The following is a 20,987-nucleotide window of genomic DNA, read 5'->3' on the forward strand; positions in this document are numbered from 1 at the left end:
CAATGAACTGTAGCTCCCCAGTGCAGCAGCACTCATGCAGCCCCAGACCATGACACTCCCACCACCATGCTTGACTGTAGGCAAGACACACTTGTCTTTGTACTCCTCACCTGGTTGCCACCACACACACTTGACACCATCTGAACCGAATAAGTTCATCTTGGTCTCATCAGACCACAGGACATGGTTCCAGTAATCCATGTCCTTAGTCTGCTTGTCTTCAGCAAACTGTTTGTGGGCTTTCTTGTGCATCATCTTTAGAAGAGGCTTCCTTCTGGGACGACAGCCAGGCAGACCAATTTGATGCAGTGTGCGGCGTATGGTCTGAGCACTGACAGGCTGATCCCCCACCCCTTCAACCTCTGCAGCAATGCTGACAGCACTCATACGTCTATTTCCCAAAGACAACCTCTAGATATGATGCTGAGCACGTGCACTCAACTTCTTTGGTCGACCATGGCGAGGCCTGTTCTGAGTGGAACCTGTCCTGTTAAACCGCTGTATGGTCTTGGCCACCGTGCTGCAGCTCAGTGTCAGGGTCTCGGCAATCTTCTTATAGCCTAGGCCATCTTTATGTAGAGCAACAATTCTTTTTTTCAGATCCTCAAAGAGTTCTTTGCCATGAGGTGCCATGTTGAACTTCCAGTGACCAGTATGAGGGAGTGTGAGAGCGATGACACCAAATTTAACACACCTGCTCTCCATTCACACCTGAGACCTTGTAACACTAACAAGTCACATGACACCGGGGAGAGAAAATGGCTAATTGGCCCCAATTTGGACATTTTCTCTTAGGGGTGTACTCACTTTTGTTGCCAGCGGTTTAGACATTAATGGCTGTGTGTTGAGTTATTTTGAGGGGACAGCACATTTACACTGTTACACAAGCTGTACACTCACTACTTTACATTGTAGCAAAGTGTCATTTCTTCAGTGTTGTCACATGAAAAGATATCATCAAATATTTACAAAAATGTGAGGGGTGTACTCACTTTTGCGAGATACTGTATGTTTATATATTAACCTATATTTGACCCCTTACTTCTGCTCATTTTCAGGGCGTGACCTTAACTGACCTCCAGGAGGCGGAGAAGACCATCGGACGCAATCGTCCAATCCGGTCCCGAGAGGAAGAGAAGGAAAAAGAAGAGAAGGAAAAACAGGACAAGGAGAAGAAGGAGGCGGAGACAAAGGAGGACGACTATCGGTCACGCTATCGCTTCGAGGAGGTGAGGAGGATCCGTCATCGAGAGCGGTGTTTATATTTAAATTAGCGCAAAGGTGCCAATCCTTTTTTTCCCCAAGAAATTAATATTCAACGATTATGCAAATAGGCAACGCGCCTTAAACCTGCTAGACTTCATCCTGTTACTTTGAGTACCTGTGCATCATTTGCATAATGGAATCTGATTGGTTGTTAAATTTTATGACACAGTACAACCTGGTCGTTGCTTATTCAACAGTAAACTGTTGTTTTTTGTTTTTTTTTTTATAACATTTCTAAATAAAACGCATTTTAGAAGTTTTACTTATAGTTACTGTATTAATAATAATGAATTTATTACAGTGTGACTAAATAACTCGTTCATAGTTATGAGACAGAAGTCTGACTGTAGTGTGTGTGTGTAGCGATTCCGCACCCCCTCCTTCAGCTCGTCCACTTCCACTACTGTGCCAACGTCCTCAGTCACTTCTTCCTCTCTCTACACTTCCTCCTCCTCTTCCTCGCTGAACCGCCCTGACAGTCTGAGTGGAATCACGCCCAGCTACAGGAGCTCCGCCCGCGACACTGAGAAAGGTGACGTGCTAAACACACGGCTTAAAAATCAAGAACGTGTAAAAAAATAAATACATAAATCTGACTGTGTGAAAACACTAGCCCTGAATGGCTGCTGCTTGTATTGTATAATGAAACTATTCTACAGTACAGTATTGAATTTTCAGTAGTCGAGGCATGAAAAAAACATCCTAGTGAATAAAATTTAACCCCGACTGGCTGAGTAAACCTAAAATGTATATATTTTTTTTAAGCATCAAAACCTGTCTGTACCTCAATCTAGTCATATGATGCGGCTTGGTGTTAGATGATGGGGTGTGTGTGTTTTCAGATAAGAAAGAGGAGGAGAAGGAGGGAGAGGATAAAACTCAGCCTCGCTCTATACGTGATCGCAGACGCCCTCGAGAGAAACGACGCTCTACCGGAGTCCCGTTCTGGACCCAAGATGTACAGATCCCTATATTAATACACACACACACAATCCCTTTACACATACGCATAACATGCAGCAGTGTATTGTTAAAGTATAAAACCACTAAAACTGTATGTGTGTTACAGAGTGATGAGAATGACCCAGAACAGCACTCGGACTCTGAGGAAGGAAGCACTAAAGCAGAACCTCAGGTACCATCATCCTACATTCACACTGACTGGGACTAACCAAGAGTCAGAGCTCTACAGACTGGGACTAACCAAGAGTCAGGGCTCTAAATACTGGGACTAACCAAGAGTCAGGTCTCTAAATACTGGGACTAAACAAGAGTCAGAGCTCTACAGACTGGGACTAACCAAGAGTCAGAGCTCTACAGACTGGGACTAACCAAGAGTCAGAGCTCTACAGACTGGGACTAACCAAGAGTCAGGTCTCTAAATACTGGGACTAACCAAGAGTCAGAGCTCTACAGACTGGGACTAACCAAGAGTCAGAGCTCTACAGACTGGGACTAACCAAGAGTCAGAGCTCTACAGACTGGGACTAACCAAGAGTCAGGTCTCTAAATACTGGGACTAACCAAGAGTCAGAGCTCTACAGACTGGGACTAACCAAGAGTCAGGTCTCTAAATACTGGGACTAACCAAGAGTCAGAGCTCTACAGACTGGGACTAACCAAGAGTCAGAGCTCTAAATACTGGGACTAACCAAGAGTCAGGGCTCCAAATACTGGGACTAACCAAGAGTCAGGGCTCTACAGACTGGGACTAACCAAGAGTCAGTTCTCTAAATACTGGGACTAACCAAGAGTCAGAGCTCTACAGACTGGGACTAACCAAGAGTCAGGTCTCTAAATACTGGGACTAACCAAGAGTCAGAGCTCTACAGACTGGGACTAACCAAGAGTCAGAGCTCTAAATACTGGGACTAACCAAGAGTCAGGGCTCTAAATACTGGGACTAACCAAGAGTCAGGGCTCTAAATACTGGGACTAACCAAGAGTCAGAGCTCTACAGACTGGGACTAACCAAGAGTCAGAGCTCTAAATACTGGGACTAACCAAGAGTCAGGGCTCTAAATACTGGGACTAACCAAGAGTCAGGGCTCTAAATACTGGGACTAACCAAGAGTCAGAGCTCTACAGACTGGGACTAACCAAGAGTCAGAGCTCTAAATACTGGGACTAACCAAGAGTCAGAGCTCTAAATACTGGGACTAACCAAGAGTCAGGGCTCTAAATACTGGGACTAACCAAGACTCAGGGCTCTAAATACTGGGACTAACCAAGAGACAGAACTCTACATACTGGGACTAACCAAGAGTCAGAACTCTAAATACTGGGACTAACCAAGAGTCAGGGCTCTAAATACTGGGACTAACCAAGAGTCAGGTCTCTAAATACTGGGACTAACCAAGAGTCAGGGCTCTACAGACTGGGACTAACCAAGAGTCAGCACTCTTAAGCCTGGGACTGTGACATTACACAGCCTTACATCAGCTGTTATCTTAAACATAATTGTGTTTAATGTCTGAATGTAGTGACAAAGTCTTTGTACACCCAGATTGGTTTAATTGATAACCTTCAGTTGTGTTCTTTGTTCCCCAGAGTGAAAGACTCTTAAGGTATGTGACCTTTTAAATACACACACACGCACACAATAGCGACAGGTTCTACCTGTATATTAATAACTTGGTAACAATATTTGTGCTGTTTTTACTTTCAGAGCATTATAATTGTTTAAACATAGTTGTGATGTTCATGTGTGACTTGTCTCGTCAGAAATGATGGCGTGTCCTCCGGTTCATCCCTCACAGATCGTTACGATCACAGAGAGAGCCGCCGTTCCTACTCGCGCCTCGACCGAGAGGACAACACTGACTACAAGAAGGTACCGAGGTGTTTTAGTTTTTTTAAGTGGGCGTGGCTTTTTAGAGAGTTCAGGAAAGGTTTTCAGTGTAGAACGGGAATGTGTTTCGCTTTAGCGAAGAAATCAGAGGAAAAGAGTTCTAGTGTACAATTTATGGCGACATAAATAGACCGGAAGGGTGTGGATGCAGGATATCCTCAATCAGACACACACTCTCTCTCACTCACACACACCCCAGATAGTATCATGTAGTATCAGTATCATGCTAGCAACACTGTTCCAGAGGCAACTGAACTGAGCTTCCCAGGAAAGGATGTGTTTCTATTTGTTTGATGTGTGTGTGTGTGTGTGTGTGTGTGTGTGTAGCTTTATGAACAGATACAAGCTGAAAATGAGAAGCTCAAGTCTCAGTTACGTGACACACATCTTGAGTTGGATGATCTGAAGCGGCAGCTGGAGAAGGCCACACAGGTGAGGGGATTACAGGTGAGAGGTTCACGGGTGAGGGGGGGTGGAAAGGGTACAGCTGATGGGGTACAGCTGAGAGGGTTACAGGTGCTTAGGCTACAGGTGAGGGGGTGGAAAGTTTACAGGTGAGAAGGTTACAGGTGAGGGGGTGGAAAGTTTACAGGTGAGAAGGTTACAGGTGAGGGGGCATTACAGGTTAGAGGTTTACAGGTGAAGGCTGGTTAGAGGGTTACAGGTGAGTGGGTTAGAGGGTTACAGGTGAAGGGGGGGTTACAGGTTAGAGGGTTAAAGGTAAGGTGGGGTTGCAGGTTAGAGGTTTACAGGTGAGGGGGGGTTAGAGGGTTACAGGTGAAGGGGGTGGTTGCAGGTTAGAGGTTTACAGGTGAGGGGGGTTAGAGGGTTACAGGTGAAGGGGGCTTACAAGTGAAGGGTGATTACAGGTTAGAGGTTTACAAGTGAAGGGGGATTACAGGTGAGAGGGGTTAGAGGGTTACAGATGAGGGGGTGTTACAGGTTAGAGGTTTATAGTTGAAGGGGGGGGTTACAGGTGAGGGGGTTAGAGGGTTACAGGTGAGAGGGGTTAGAGGGTTACAGATGAGGGGGTGTTACAGGTTAGAGGTTTATAGTTGAAGGGGGGGTTACAGGTGAGGGGGGTTAGAGGGTTACAGGTGAGAGGGGTTAGAGGGTTACAGATGAGGGGGTGTTACAGGTTAGAGGTTTATAGTTGAAGGGGGGGTTACAGGTGAGGGGGGTTAGAGGGTTACAGGTGAGAGGGTGTTAGAGGGTTACAGGTGAGGGGGGTTAGAGGGTTACATGTAAGGGGGTTACAGGTTAGAGGTTTACAGGTTAGGGGGGTTAGAGGGTTACAGGTGAGAGGGGTTAGAGGGTTACAGATGAGGGGGTGTTACAGGTTAGAGGTTTATAGTTGAAGGGGGGGTTACAGGTTAGGGGGTTAGAGGGTTACAGGTGAGGGGGTTAGAGGTTACAGGTGAGGGAGGTTAGAGGGTTACATGTAAGGGGGTTACAGGTTAGAGGTTTACAGGTGGGGGGGTTAGAGGGTTACAGGTGAGGGGGGCGTTAGAGGATTACAGGTGAGGGGGTTACAGGTTAGAGGTTTACAGGTGGGGGGGTTGAGGTTTACAGGTGAGGAGGGGTTAGAGGGTTACAGGTGAGGAGGGGTTAGAGGGTTACAGGTAAGGGGGTGTTAGAGGGTTACAGGTGAGGGAGGTTAGAGGGTTACATGTAAGGGGGTTACAGGTTAGAGGTTTACAGGTGGGGGGGTTAGAGGGTTACAGGTGAGGGGGGTTAGAGGGTTACATGTAAGGGGGTTATAGGTTAGAGGTTTACAGTGAGGGGGGTTAGAGGGTTACAGATGAGGGGGTGTTACAGGTTAGAGGTTTATAGTTGAAGGGGGGGTTACAGCTTAGGGGGTTAGAGGGTTACAGGTTAGAGGGTTACAGGTGAGGGGGTTAGAGGTTACAGGTGAGGGGGTTAGAGGTTACAGGTGAGGGGGGCGTTAGAGGATTACAGGTGAGGGGGTTACAGGTTAGAGGTTTACAGGTGGGGGGGTTAGAGGGTTACAGGTGAGGGGGGCGTTAGAGGATTACAGGTGAGGGGGTTAGAGGGTTACAGATAAGGGGGCATTAGAGGTTTACAGGTGAGAGGGGTTAGAGGATTACAGGTGAGGGGGTTAGAGGTTTGCAGGTGGGGGGGTTGAGGTTTACAGGTGAGGAGGGGTTAGAGGGTTACAGGTGGGGGGGTTAGAGGGTTACAGGTGAGGGGGGTTAGAGAGTTACATGTAAGGGGGTTACAGGTTAGAGGTTTACAGGTGGGGGGGGTTGAGGTTTACAGGTGAGGAGGGGTTAGAGGGTTACAGGTGAGGGGGTTAGAGGGTTACAGATAAGGGGGCGTTAGAGGTTTACAGGTGAGAGGGGTTAGAGGATTACAGGTGAGGGGGGTTAAAGGTTTACAGGTGAGGAGGGGTTAGAGGGTTACAGGTGAGGGGGTTAGAGGGTTACAGGTGAGGGAGGTTAGAGGGTTACATGTAAGGGGGTTACAGGTTAGAGGTTTACTGGTGGGGGGGTTAGAGGGTTACAGGTGAGGGGGGTTAGAGGTTTACAGGTGGGGGCGTTAGAGGATTACAGGTGAGGGGGTTACAGGTTAGAGGTTTGCAGGTGGGGGGGTTGAGGTTTACAGGTGAGGAGGGGTTAGAGGGTTACAGGTGAGGGGGTTAGAGGGTTACAGGTGAGGGGGTTAGAGGGTTACAGGTGAGGGAGGTTAGAGGGTTACATGTAAGGGGGTTACAGGTTAGAGGTTTACAGGTGGGGGCGTTAGAGGTTTACAGGTGAGAGGGGTTAGAGGGTTACATGTAAGGGGGTTACAGGTTAGAGGTTTACAGGTGAGAGGGGTTAGAGGATTACAGGTGAGGGGGTTAGAGGTTTGCAGGTGGGGGGGGGGGTTGAGGTTTACAGGTGAGGAGGGGTTAGAGGGTTACAGGTGAGGGGGTTAGAGGATTACAGTTGGAGGGGGTTAAAGGGTTACTGGTGAGGGGGCGTTACAGGTTAGAGGTTTACAGGTGAGAGGGGTTAGAGGATTACAGGTGAGGTGAGTTAGAGGATTACAGTTGGAGGGGGTTAAAGGGTTACAGGTGAGGGGGGTTAGAGAGTTACAGGTGAGGGGGCGTTACAGGTTAGAGGGTCACAGGTGAGGGGGGTTAGAGGGTTACGGGTGGGGGGGAGTTATTAGAGGGTTACAGGTGAGAGGGGTTAAAGGGTTACAAATGAGGGGGTGTTACTGGTTAGAGGTTTACAGTTGAAGGGGGGTTACAGGTGAGGGGGGGTTAGAGGGTTACAGGTGAGGGGGGTTAGAGGGTTACAGGTGAGGGGGGGTTAGAGGGTTACAGGTGAGGGGGGGTTAGAGGGTTACAGATGAGAGGGGTTAAAGGGTTAGAGATGAGAGGGGTTAAAGGGTTGGAGATGAGGGGGTGTTACAGGTTAGAGGTTTACAGTTTAAGGGGGGTTACAGGTTAGAGGTTTACAGGTGAGGGGGGTTAGGGGTTTAGAGGTTTACAGGTGAGGGGGGTTTTAAGTTTACAGGTGGGGGGGTTAGGGGGTTACAGGTTAGAGGGTTACAGGTGAGGGGCGTTAGAGGGTTACAGGTGAATGGGGGGGTTACAGGTGAGGGGGGGGTTACAGGTTAGAGGTTTACAGGTGAGGGGCGTTAGAGGGTTACAGGTGAATGGGGGGGTTACAGGTGCGGAGGTTACAGGGGATTAGGCCACAGGTGAGGGGGGGTTACAGGTTAGAGGTGGAGGGGGGTTAGAGGTGGAGGGGGGGTTATAGGTGGAGGGGCGGTTTAGAGGGTGGAGGGGGGTTACAGGTAAATACACTAGCAAATTATAGATCTTTTCATGATGAAACTTTGTTCATGTGCTATTCTTTAAAAAAAAAAAGTTTATAAAATAAATACATTTTTATAACTTATTGTTAAATAAAATTTACTGAGAAAATATTTAGAAATCATTTATTAAATTTTTATTATATTTTATTTAATTTTTTGGTCACAAAATAAGCAGTACCTACTGTACTTTTTAAAGTGTACTGTACTATAAAGTTTTTCTTTTCAATGACACTGTTTATCCATTACTTTTAAAATTTTCATTTCTAACTTTGTTTAATTTATATTTATTTTTTTAAAAACCTTCTATTATTAAATATCAGGTTAAAAAGCTTTTCCTGACTGAACACTTTCAGAACACGGCTCATGGTCACCTGATCTCCAGTTCAGTACGGCCGCTGATGTTCATTGTGCTTGTATATGTGACTAATGTATTTAAAAAAATAATATACAATAATAAAATATTAAATTGTTTGAAAATGTAAAAAAAAAAAAGAAGTTTATTTTTTAATTTTATTTGCTCTGCTTTCACATAAACACTTATATTCCAATGAATGCACTTATACTTGTTTTTTAACTCACTTTCAAAAACATCCATAACACACTGCTGATGAGTTAATTCTGTGTGTGTGTGTTTACAGAGACAGGAGCGCTTCGCTGATAGATCACAGCTGGAGATGGAGAAAAGGGTAAACACTTTACACACACATTACTCTGTTTAACACAAAAATGTGTGTGTGTGTGTGTGTGTGTGTTTGAGACCCTTAACTCCTTCCACTGGTTTATATCTGAAGGTTGCTGCCAGGTCTCAGTACCGGCTCGGTGCTTTCGGTAACGTCCATATAAATTAACTTTATCCAGCTCTGCTATTGGCCGATCCACACGCCTGTCACTGCCAAAAAAAAAACGGGGGGGGGGGGGGGGGGGTGGTCGTGTGCCAGCTCTGTCAGCCAATCACGAAAAGCCCTGTGTTACACATGCGTGTGTGTTTGAGTGGTCACCTTTACATCTGTGTGTGTATTGTAAAGTTTTGCATTCACTGTGTCTGATCAAGTAAACACTAATCACTGTGTGTTTGATTGTTTTACACTTAAACACTGTGTGTGCGCGTGAGAGAGAGAGAGAGAATCACGTTTTAGAAAGTGTGGTGGAAATGTACGTGTTCTGTAAGTTAGCTAGCGCATTTTATCCAGTAAACACAATTAGGACTGCTAGCTGCGAGATTTAGCGGAGTGATGGTTTGGTCCATCGTACATTCTAAGTGTTTAGGTGAGGTATGTACCTAATAAACTGGACACTCAGTGTGTATCATGTTGTTTATTCATTGTGTGTATGTCTGTACACAACACTGTTTATTTCAGAAGTTTGGCTTTGATTTGTTTCCACACAGCAACTTGTGTTTCACTTTCACCTCTGTGTTTTACGCGTGCATACGTGTGTGTGTGTGTGTGTGTGAGTGCATGCGATTGTACATACCTGTGTGCGCATTCATGTGTATGTGTTTACAAGTGTATGTAGGCGTGTGTGCGGGTGAATGTGCGTATGTGCATGCGACTGTGTGTCTCTGGGTGTACATACATACATGTGCGTGCGAGTACACGTGCATTTTGTTCATGCAACTGTAACGTGTGTGTGTGTGTGTGCACGAGTGTACTTGCATGAGTGTTTGTGTAAGAGTGTGCTTACTTGCGAGTGTAGTTACAGGAGTGTTTGCGTATGTGTAATTACATGCAAGTGTGTTTGTACTTACATGTGAGTATATGTGAGCTTGCATGCAAGTGTAGGTGTTTTCTGTGTGAGTGTACTTGCATGCGAGTGTTTGTGTAAGTGTACTAACATGCAATTGTATGTATGTATGTATGTGTGTGTAATTAAACGCGAGTGTCCTTGCATGCGAGTGTTTGTGTGCGCAAATGTACTTAAATGCAAGTGTGTGCACGAATGAGTGTACTTGCATGCGAGTGTGTTTGTGTGAGCGTCCATGTGTGAGTGTACTGTAGTCTATCATATTTGTGTGTTAATGTGTGTATGCCTCATAACTTTATTTTACCTTTTTTTTTTGCAGGAAAGACGAGCTCTAGAAAGAAAGATCTCTGAGATGGAGGAGGAGCTTAAGGTACTTTTATTTACACACACACACACACACACACACACACACACACACACACACACACACACAGAGAGAGAGAGAGAGAGAGTGACCTGTATAAACCTGAAACATTTTAAAAAACGATTATCTTCCTTGAGTGAAGCTATTTAATATGATTTTATTTTGGAGTGTGTGTGTGTGTGTGTGTTTCTGTACGACTGTAATACAAATGATGAGACTCTCCTTATATTAATGGCAGTAACCTCAGCTAGACGTGTATTTAACGTGGGCGATGTTCCTGAATTCGGTGATGGATAGACAAAAGAAAGGAAAAAATAAGAAATAAAGAAAAGAGGTATAAAAACAGAGAGGAGCGAGAGGTGATGGTCTCCGGTGTGTAGATTAATTTGTTTATATTTTCGAATGCTAGCTAGCTTTGTGTAAATTGTATTTATTAGGGGTCCAAGCACTGCCGTCCGCTCGACATTCGGCTCATTTGCATAATACACAAAAACGACTTTTGTGAACTAGTCCTTTAAGATTTTTTTTTTTTTTTTTGCTTTTCTTCGTAAATTCTCTGAACATAAGTATTGTTTTTCCAAAACATCACAAGACAAAGCTTTCTTTTTTTAATAAAAGAAGAATACCAGGAATATTTGTGTGTGTGTGTGTGTGTGTGTGTGTGTGTGTTTATGACTGTAATGACACTTGTTTAAACCAAAGCCACACGTGTTTTACACTGTTAGACATCACACTTTGATCTCACGTTCTTTCCCCTTTCATGTTGTAACCACTTGTTTCTGTTGCTCTAATTTCTGTTCTCTCTCTCTCTCTCTCATCCCCCTTTCTTTTCCTGTTTTTCCCCCACTATTCTTTCCTTTAATCTCTTTTCCGCCTGTTCCTCATTCTTTTTTCCCCCTTTTCCTCCTTCTCTACTCGCCTCTCTCTTTTCCATCTCTCTCTCTCTCTCTCTCTCTCCCCCCCCCCATCGTGTGTGTGTGTGTGTGTGTGTGTGTGTGTGTGTGTGTGTAGAACCTCCCGGAGATAAAGCAGGTTCAGGCTCTGAGGCAGTATAATGAGCGATTGCAGGCGGAGAACAGAGCTTTGGCCCGCGTTCTCTACAAACTGCCCGCTGCTGATCTATAAGCCCCGCCCACTCCGTTTTACACGTTCCGTTTTGGCTCCGCCCTCTCCTGTAGACAGGCAGGTGCTGCCTGCTGTCGCTCCGCCCCTTTTCAGAATTTCCCTGCATTTCTTGACGCAGCGATGTTATTACTGAGAAATCTCTCGCATGTCAGTCTCGCAATCCGTTACGACGCAAATAATCCGAGTCAAAAATATTTAGATGAATTTATTTCTTTTTCAAAATCAAAAACATGAATACACAATACACTTTGTGATGTTTTAAGTGGTTATAAGGGACCAAGAGCTGGGCGAGATGTGATGATATAGTGATAAATTATATCACACTATTCTTTTGAGATATTGTGAGATCTTTGTCTGAAAATGGAGTAATAATAATAATAATAATAATAATAATAATATAAAGAATTAAAATGATTACAAACGAAATGAAAGAATATTTTCCCTATTTTTCATTATACATTACATTACGAGTTCGTTATAGTAATGTGTTTATTAATATTTTATCCAACAAGCAGATTTGTATTATTAGTTATAACTTTTATAAACCTGTGTATTGTGATGGAGTGGAAAGCAGGAGACTGTAGTGTTACGGTTGTGTTATTAGTGTGTATTGTGTATTTATTGTTGTGTATTGGAGGTGGATAATTGAGGAGTGTTTTTATTTGTGGGTTTCTCAGTAATAAATGTGAGTGCTGTTGAAGAGATTTGGGTTTGGAGTGTGTTGGTGTGACGTGGAGCTCCGTGTGGACTGACTGGCTTCCTGCATGAACTGATCTGCCTTTCAGCTCTTTACTCATTTCAGAGCTTTATATTTTACTCTTAATAATTCTATGATTTTTATTTTATTTCTTCCCCGGTTCTGGTTCTGTTGCCTGAGGTTTTACTGGACTGCATGGCTTCTGCACTCATGCATCCTAATACACACACACACACACACACACACACACACACACACACACACACACACACACACACACACACGCATTTAAGTCTTATTGCAAGACATTTTTCATAACCTACTATTTATTACGAAAACACTATTTTTCCTTTTACTTTTAAAATACTAAAAGTACTAAAGTACTAAAAATATAGTCGTTTTAGATATTTTCATTTTCATCCTCAATTTTTATTAAACATTTTTAATAAAAGTTGTAACAAAAATATACAATTATATTATACCATTTTATCAAAATTCCCAAAAAAATGTTTAAGATGGAAATATCTTAATTCTTTTTCTTTTCTTAAAAGTTAATAAAATTATTATATTTTCTATAATATGTTTATATTAGTATATATTCTCTTTATATTCTGATTTTACATAGTTCTTTATAACATTTGAAAAGAGATTTTTAATAAAATAAGTATATGCATATAAAAGTATGAATAACTTTTTACTTAAGGATTATGTTTTTATTTCTTTTAAATTAATTTTTTTCTTAAAATATATATTTAAAAAGAAATTATACTTCTACAGCTTACTTCATTCACTTTCCTCATTTATACAGGTGGACTTTATTTATCCGCCTTTATTTCATGTCTCGGTTTATTAGTTTCACTTTTGGTCAGTGGGACTCGTGTTTAGTGTGTGTGTGTGTGTGTGTGTGTGGATTTTATGGACTGTTTTATTGCCATGTTTCCTGTCTGTAAGATAAACGAGGTGTGTAACTGCGGGACAGAGCCGGACGAATAAAACACGATCACGCCAATAAATCCAAAAGTATTCTCGCTAACAGAAACTTGGCCATGTTTTCTGATTGGACGAGAGCCGAGGACTGTAGAACCGCGTGATCGTCAGGTGGTAGTGTTAATTATCATGGTCGTTTAACAAGTGTGTGTTGCATCCTGTTGTCCCTGGGTCAGCAAGGGGTGGAGCTTAAGATCCGTCAATCATATACTAGTTACATAACCACAGTAAGATTATCTTAGCTAGCCAGCTACTGACGTTATGTCTGATGCTTGGTGGCTAGTCAAGTTTGCTAGCAATCTACCCTGTGTAGTGATGCACATCATACACATTCTGTTTAATCCTGATTGTTTTTGCTAGCTAAATACTTATCATAATTAAACTGATTAATGCTTTGTACTTCAGACTGTGCGTGTATGTGTGTGTGTGTGTGAGAGAGACCTAGCCCGCAGGGTCAGGTGATGCAACTACTGCGGCAGTGCCGTAGTTAGAGGGAAGTTGCATGCTTGCTTCCCGCCTGCTTGGTAACCTCTTGCTTATAGCTTGCTGCCTCTGGCTAGCCCTTGTGGTGAACACGGAAGCAGCATTTTGCGTAAATCTGCCCCTCCCAGTACATAGCCTCTCCTTCACTAAGACTCCTGCCAGGCCTCCCTGTGGCCACACACGGTAACTGGGTGCTTTGTGGATAACTTCGGTGGGGGATCTTGGAGCTGCAGTGGTCCCTAGAGGTTGTCTATGACCAGCCACTGCCCTGCTGCCTTGTGGGTAAGTCTATTAAGACAAAGGCTAGGGGAGCACACCCTGAGAGAAAAGCATGTGTCGGTGGCACACATTAGGTGGTCCTTCGACAGACTGGAGCTCCAGCAGCCTCCTGCAGCCATGATGGGGGACTGGTCATCCTTTGTTTCCCCCTTGCCACTGAGATTTATCTCATCGTCGCAAAGATAGAGCTACTGGCGACTGAACACCCCCTGTGGCACTCTTAAAAAAATAAATAAATAAATAAATAAAAAATTTAGACTCTGTGCGTAGGTCTCCACCTCTGACCACGGTGCACAATATCTGTCCTTACATTTGGTTGAAGTCTGGTGGCACTGGGGCATCTAGCGACAGGAGCAGGGGAGAATGGACTGAGAGCTCCTAATTTAGAACCCTGCATGTCAGCGGCACAGGGTAAAGGTCGCTAGCAGCTGGGGTTGACCGGCAGCTGCTTTCGTAGACCCCCGTGCAACTGAGCAGCCCTATTTAGGGACCGAACTGCTCACTCCAATAGGGGAAGGGCCTAGAAAAGGTGGCCTAAAATTGTCCATTCTACAATGTCCTGGGTAGGTTATCGTGCCTACCGGGAATTCCATCTTGTGGTCAAAATAAGATGATGATCACTTTCAAACTGGCAACATGGACTGTCAGGACCCTCCAGGATAGTGATTGCAGTAGACCTCATAGAAGGACCACGCTGATTGCTGAGGAACTGAGGTGCAACAACGTGCTCTTAGCGAGGCAAGGCTCCTGCGTGAGGGTTCTCCGAAAGGAGAGGGAAGTGGGTACACCTTCTTCTAGAGAGGCTACCCCCCTGGTGGCCAACATCAGCATGGTGTGGGACTGGCAATCAGGAACAGCCTTCTACTGAAACACCAACTGGAATAAGTGAGAGGCTGATGACCCTCCGTATCCCCCTAGCAAAGTCAAGCTATGCTACTCTAAGTGCATAAGCACCCACACTACCATCAGACAACAGTGTGAAGGATAGCTTCTATCAACTGTTAGATGACAGCCTTCACTGTGTCAACAGGAATGACAGATTTTTTATTCTGGGTAGTGTGGGAAGAAACAGCCATTTATGCCGTGGAGTAATGGCTAGACACCGGGTCCAGCAGGTCAATGCGAGTGGCTTGAGGTTGCTAACACTGTGCAGAGCATGACCTCAGCATTACAAATGGACTGTTTCAGCAGAAGACTAAATACAAAACATCTTGAATGCACCCACAATCAAAACATTGGCACCCGATTGACTATGTCATAACAAGTCGTGTTGACACCAGTGATGTCTTGTTGGCCTGGGCCATGAGTGGTGCAGAATGCTGGAAGGATCACCACCTGATTATGACCAAGCTCCACATCAAAGTCCCTCACCCACAGCGCCTCAGGAAATCCACTAAAAAGCAGCTGAACTGTGCTAAACTAAAGTCAGCTCCAGCAAGGAACATGTTCCGTCATTCTGTAGGTATGAAGGCACCAGAGTTTAAGACCATCTTGTGCTCTGATAACACCATGGATCAGAAATGGACCTCCAGAACCTCAGTGCTATATAAAGTTGCTGTTGACTCTTTAGGCTATAAAACCAGAAAACATCAGGACCGGTTCAACGAGAACTTCAATACCATCATATCCCTGCTGGAAATCATGTGCAGAGCACACAGGGCTACTCTTAACTGCCCTGCATCCACTATCCTCCGGCAACAGTGGCAAACAGCAAGCAAGGAGGTACAAACAACCTTATGTACTTTACAAATACATGGTGGATAAACAAACCTCAAGAAATCCAATCATATGCTGATAGAAAAGACATGCACAATATCTACAACTCCATAAAGACCATATGTGGCCCTAGGAGCTGCTCAATCACACCTCTAAAAGTTGTGGATGGATTGATGGTCTTAAAAGATCAAAAAAAGGTTTTGGTATGGTGGACTGAACATTTTGAAGCACTTCTCAACCAGTACTCCCCAACTGATCTCCATCCTGGAGGAGCTGCCTAATTGGCCACCCATTCAAGTCATTGACCACCCACCAACGTTTCAAGAGGTGTTGGCAGCAATCAACTCCATGAAAAATAACAAGTCCCCCGGCAGATGACAGTATCTCAGCAGAGCTTCTCACACGTTGTGGCTACTTGTGTGCCAGGATAATTCACCAATAGACCCTGCAGGTCTGGGACCAGGAGAATATCCCTCAACAATGGAGGGATTGTCACTCTTTACAAAAACAAGGGTGACACATCCATCTGTGTCAACAGTCGTGGCATTTCACTGCTAGCTGTTGCAAGGTCCTGGCAAAAGTCATGCTATGCAGGCTGGTGGAGAACCTAACAGAACATCTATTGCCAGAGTTATAGTGTGGTTACGAGAAGAACCGGAGACACTGTGGACATCATTTTCACAATAAGACAGCTACAAGAAAAGTGTTGTGAACATCATCAGGACCTTTTCATGGCATTTTTGTTCTCTCCAAAGCTTTTTACACTGTGAATCAATTGCTGCTCTGGGACTTCCTGATCAAATTTGGCTGCCCTGGAAAATTTGTGAACATCCTGTCACGGTTCCATGACAGGATGATGGCTCATGTGAACCTAGGGGGACAGAAATTGGTTGCTTTTAATATACACACTGGAGTAAGACGAGGGTGCGTGTTGGCACTGGTGCTTTTCAACATCCTCCTATGTGTCACGAAGCTTCTTCATGACCAGCTGAAAAACATTAGTGGAATCCCTATAGACTTCAGACTAGATGGAAACCTTTTTAATGGTTCCGAAGGCTCCATTTGAATATGGCTCCGAAGGCTCCAGGGCTCCGGGCCCGAAGGCTCCGGGCAACCACCAAGGCCTCAGCAGTGCAGGCCCTTGAGTTGCAGTATGCTGCTGATTGCCTGTTCCCAGAGGAACTGCAAACCATCCTTACCATGGCCGTGAAGGCCTACAGCAGACTGGGCTTGTCAGTCAACATTACCAAGACTGCGGTGATAGGCCAATGAAGGTCCAGTCCCCCACCCACTATGCCCGTCTTCACCACGAAATCCACAACAGGATAAAACAAGCCTCTGCAGCTTTCAGCAAATGCCGACAAAAGGTCTTTCAAAACAAGCATCTTCATCTGCACACCAAAGTTTCCATCTATAAAGCCATCTGTATAACTACTGTCCTATACAGCTGTGAAGCCTGGAACACATACAGCACCACCAAATTATGCTAGAATGCACTCATATAAGATGCCTACAGCGAATCTTGGGGGTCACGTGCTGTGATCGTGTACCACATTCCAAAGTGCTTGGGAGGACAAACTACAAGAGCATGGAGGCCACGGTCACTGAACACCAACTGAGCTGGCTTGGGCATGTTATTAGGTTGCCTCCAGATCACCTGCAAGGGCAAGTTCTGTATGGACAACTTCTTCTGGGCCAGTGGTCCACCGGGGGTCAGAATAAATGGTACAAAGACCAGCTAAAAAATCACTGAGGAAATGTCAAATCGACCCCTCGCGACTGGAAGAAGCTGCTGTTAATTGTTGTTCCATCTGGCAGCAGCTCTGCCACACAGGAATAGAGCAGATTGAGTCGAAGAGAAACATGAATAAACATAACCCACTAACCCAGACTTCACATGTCCAACATGCAATAAAATTTGTAGGTCATGGATTGGACTCTATAGCCATCAGAGAGCACAGCATTAATCAGGAGGAATGTCATCATCGGACACAATGGACTACCATAAGTAAGTATGTGTGTGTGAGAAGAATTTTAGCATTTGTTTGCTAATTCTCCAACGCATGGCTGGTGTTTTGGAGTTTTGGCCTGCCGTGAGAGGATTCTGTAGCTTAGGCGTTCAGGATCACGTGACCGTCCTGCTCTTGTCGACTTCCTCTCTCTGAATTAAATTTCCTCCTCCATTTTAACTCATGTTCAGGAGTAATTCAATTCAGTTTTATTTGTATAGCGCTTTTAATAGTGGATATTGTCCCAGAGCAGCTTTACAGAAATATATATATTCAGGATATAGATGTTAAATGTATGAATTTATCCCTAATGAGCAGCCAGAGGCGACCGTGGTGAGGAAAAACTCCGAGATGATATGAGGAAGAAACCTTGAGAGGAACCGGACTCAAAAGGATCCCGTCCTCATCTGGGTAACAATGGATAGTGCGATTATAAATAAATACACCCTTCTGTAAATGTGCTAATACTACATGCTCAAATAGTGCAGTTGTGTACACCGGGAAATTCATTACAGTTTCTATATTAAGTCTGTTTTGTTGAACTTCTCCACTGTTCACTGATGGAGACTCGAGTGTAAAATGGTTTGTGGCAATTGCAGTCCTAAATCCATCATAGCAAAACTGTTCATATGAATTGGGTCCAAAGCCATCTTTATGGTTTTTAAGTGGAACCATCCTCAGTAATCTCACTGATCTTTAGGCTGCACCATGTGGGGACATCCTCAGCAGCAGCATGTGACTTCCAACTGATGAGAACTACAAACAGAAGTAGAACATCAGGATGGATCAGGCAGGTCCGGAGAGCAGAAGGGGTCAGGATCACTGGCATCTCAGGAGTATCATGTGTAGCTTGACAGAAAGAGAGAGAGAGATTATTTGGTATGCTTATTGTCCCTTAATAGTTAAGGACAATGTACTTTGTATGAGTGCAAGCAGGGACTCCAGCAAGACTAGTTATACCCCCATAAGTAAAAGGGAGAGCCAGAAGGTAACATGGAGGACTCCCTGGGACGGAAAGCGGCCAGCCACTCCATCATGAACAAACCTGGAACACAGGTTTACACACAGTTAGCTAGCATGCTCAGCACTTAGCGAGCCGATACGAGCCTGTACAGGGAAGCAGAGTTGTTTCAGAGTCGACAAGGGTGTAAACAGTAACGGAACACAGATACGCATGATTTCTTTAAGTAGAACACATTCCTGGAACAAGATCCGACATCGTTTAACCAATCACTGCGCTCTGCTGTCATCAGTGTGCACCTCTGACTCCTCCCACTCCCCGGCCAGATCAAATACAGCTCATCCCGGTGCACTGTTTGTTTCCAGACAAATAAAAAAGTAAAGACTTAGTGGTTATGACAGAACAACCAAAAAAAGAAAAGTATAGGAGTGAAGAAGCAAAATTAAACCATAAAGAGAGGGAAACAGGAAGTGTGCAAGTTTGGAAACAGGAAGTTAACACAAGTACAGACTTAGGAAGGGAAGGAGGAAAGGAAGGAGGGGCAGAAAGAAGTAGGTGATGGAAAAGGGGAAATAAGCAAAAAGGGGGTAGAGTAAGGAGGCAAGGGGAAAATGAAATGGAGGAAAGAACTAAGGAAACGAAAGGGGGGAACAGACACTGAGGAAGGATGTATAGAAGAAAAGAAAATGGGGAAGGGAAGACAGGGAAAAAAGTATGGATGAAAAGATGGGAAGGTAAGTAGGGATGAGATGAAGTGGGGAAGGAAATATAGAGGGAAAGAGGGGGAATGTAGGAAATGGAAAAGAGGAAAGAAAGGAATTAAGGAAAAGGATGGAGGGGAAAGAAAAGAATTGAGGAATGGATGAAGGGGAAAAGGAGGTATGGACGGGAAGGAAGGAAATGAAATTAAGAGATGGGATGATTGAGGAAGAGAGAAAGGAAAGTAATGGAAAAATGAGTAGCAAAGAAAAGAGAGAGAGAAGGGAAAAGGAGGATGGAAATAGAAACCTAAAGAGGGGATGGGGAAAATAGGTCAAGGTGAAAAAGGAAGTAGAGAAAGGACAAATAGGCTCGGGGTGAAGAAAAGAAGATGAACAGAGTAGAGAGGGAGAACTGGAAGAAAGCTTGTGCATCTCTGGAGAGGATTTGTTGGGCACACTGATGAGTGATGTTAATGAGGAACGTGTTCTACACGTGGAACCGGCGCTCTCTAACAGAAACGTGTTGAACGTCACTCAACTGACCAGCTCACGTCTCTAACTTCTCTTCTTCTTTTTTCTTGTCTTTCAGACGCTACCCGACTTGAAGGCAGACAACCAGAGGCTAAAGGACGAGAACGGCGCTCTGATCCGAGTCATTAGTAAACTTTCTAAGTAGAGCAGTGCCCCCTGTGTTCAGTGTGGGGTATTACAGGCTGAGAGCCCTGTTACAGCAAACACACAACAAAACACATCCATCCTCCTCTATCTCTCTATCACTCGCTCACTACTTGTCCTCTAATGGCTCACTTCTTTTCTTGATGTTTGGTCTGGCTGCTGCAGTACACTCACTCACTCGCACGCACACACACTCACTCGCACACACTCGCACACACACACACACACACGTCGGCAGTTTACAGGGCAGAGAGACGGCTTTAACCCACACGCCTTCGTTTGTACAGAAAAAAAAGGAAATAAAGAAAAACAGTTTATTGGTGCCACAAATTTTCCTTTATTTTCCTTCTCCTTCCTGCACACTGAGTGTATCTCTCTCGCCCACCTTCTCCCTCTCTCACTTTTTCCCTCTTTTATCCTCCCTTTCATGTAGAAGCCCCGCCCCCTTTATTCTCCCTCTGTGGTACTGCTTCTCAGCAGCGGATTTCCCAGGATTCAGCAGTGTTGGTGCACGAAACCTGAACCCCCGCCAACCCACCTCCTCCCCCCTCCTCACACACTCACACTCACACACACTCACACTCACACACACACTCTCCTCTGTGTGAGTTCTGGTGGAATGTTGAGCTTTCACTGAATGTGCAATACGCCTCCTTTATAAACAACGCTTGAACTGGCAGCAGGAAGAAAAGTTCACTTCTCTTTCTCTCCCTTCTTTCCCTCCTTCCTTTGTTCCCTTCGATTCAGTGCTTGTCCCTCCCCCTTTTTTCGTTCTTCCACTTTCTTCTCAGTTCTCTCCTCTTACTCTTTCCCTCTTCTTTCTTTTTTCCTCTCTGTACATTATTTTTAAAATCCCAAGTTCTATTTTTTTATTCACTGTTTTTCTCCCTCCTTCCTCCTCTTTCTTCCATCTTCCTCACCACACTTCCTTTTTCCTCCTTCCTCCTTTACTTTTATTCCTCCTCTCTACATCCTCTTCCTCCTCTCTCCATCCTCTTCCTCCTCCTCTCGCCATTCTCTTCCTCCTCCTCTCTCCATCCTCTTCCTCCTCCTCTCTCCATCCTCTTCCTCCTCTCTCCATCCTCTCTCCATCCTCTTCCTCCTCCTCTCTCCATCCTCTTCCTCCTCCTCTCTCCATCCTCTTCCTCCTCGTCTCTCCCTCCTCTCTCCATCCTCTTCCTCCTCCTCTCTCCATCCTCTTCCTCCTCCTCTCTCCATCCTCTCTCCATCCTCTTCCTCCTCCTCTCTCCCTCCTCTCTCCTCCTCTCTTCCTCCTCCTCTCTCCATCCTCTTCCTCCTCGC

At 44.7% G+C, this 20,987-nt stretch overlaps 1 protein-coding gene across 7 annotated transcripts in view; it reads left to right on the forward strand.

Annotated features, from left to right (window-relative positions):
• Window positions 1–20,017, forward strand: part of ppp1r12a (protein phosphatase 1, regulatory subunit 12A) — a 73,941-nt gene extending 53,924 nt beyond the window's left edge. For 5 of the 7 annotated variants that reach the window (XM_053649816.1, XM_053649818.1, XM_053649819.1 and 2 more), the window contains 10 exons: window positions 1,059–1,229; window positions 1,630–1,798; window positions 2,109–2,224; window positions 2,336–2,401; window positions 3,817–3,833; window positions 3,991–4,099; window positions 4,445–4,564; window positions 8,584–8,631; window positions 10,008–10,058; window positions 19,600–20,017. In XM_053649816.1, coding sequence (XP_053505791.1) covers window positions 1,059–1,229; window positions 1,630–1,798; window positions 2,109–2,224; window positions 2,336–2,401; window positions 3,817–3,833; window positions 3,991–4,099; window positions 4,445–4,564; window positions 8,584–8,631; window positions 10,008–10,058; window positions 19,600–19,686 — 954 coding nt within the window. In that variant the 3' untranslated portion in view covers window positions 19,687–20,017. The remainder of the gene's footprint in view (window positions 1–1,058; window positions 1,230–1,629; window positions 1,799–2,108; window positions 2,225–2,335; window positions 2,402–3,816; window positions 3,834–3,990; window positions 4,100–4,444; window positions 4,565–8,583; window positions 8,632–10,007; window positions 10,059–19,599) is intronic. The other 2 variants (XM_053649817.1, XM_053649823.1) reach the window with 1 other exon arrangement.
• Window positions 20,018–20,987: the final 970 nt, after the last annotated feature.

Source organism: Ictalurus furcatus, chromosome 19, assembly GCF_023375685.1.
Source record: "Ictalurus furcatus strain D&B chromosome 19, Billie_1.0, whole genome shotgun sequence".
Taxonomy (NCBI): Eukaryota; Metazoa; Chordata; class Actinopteri; order Siluriformes; family Ictaluridae; genus Ictalurus; species Ictalurus furcatus.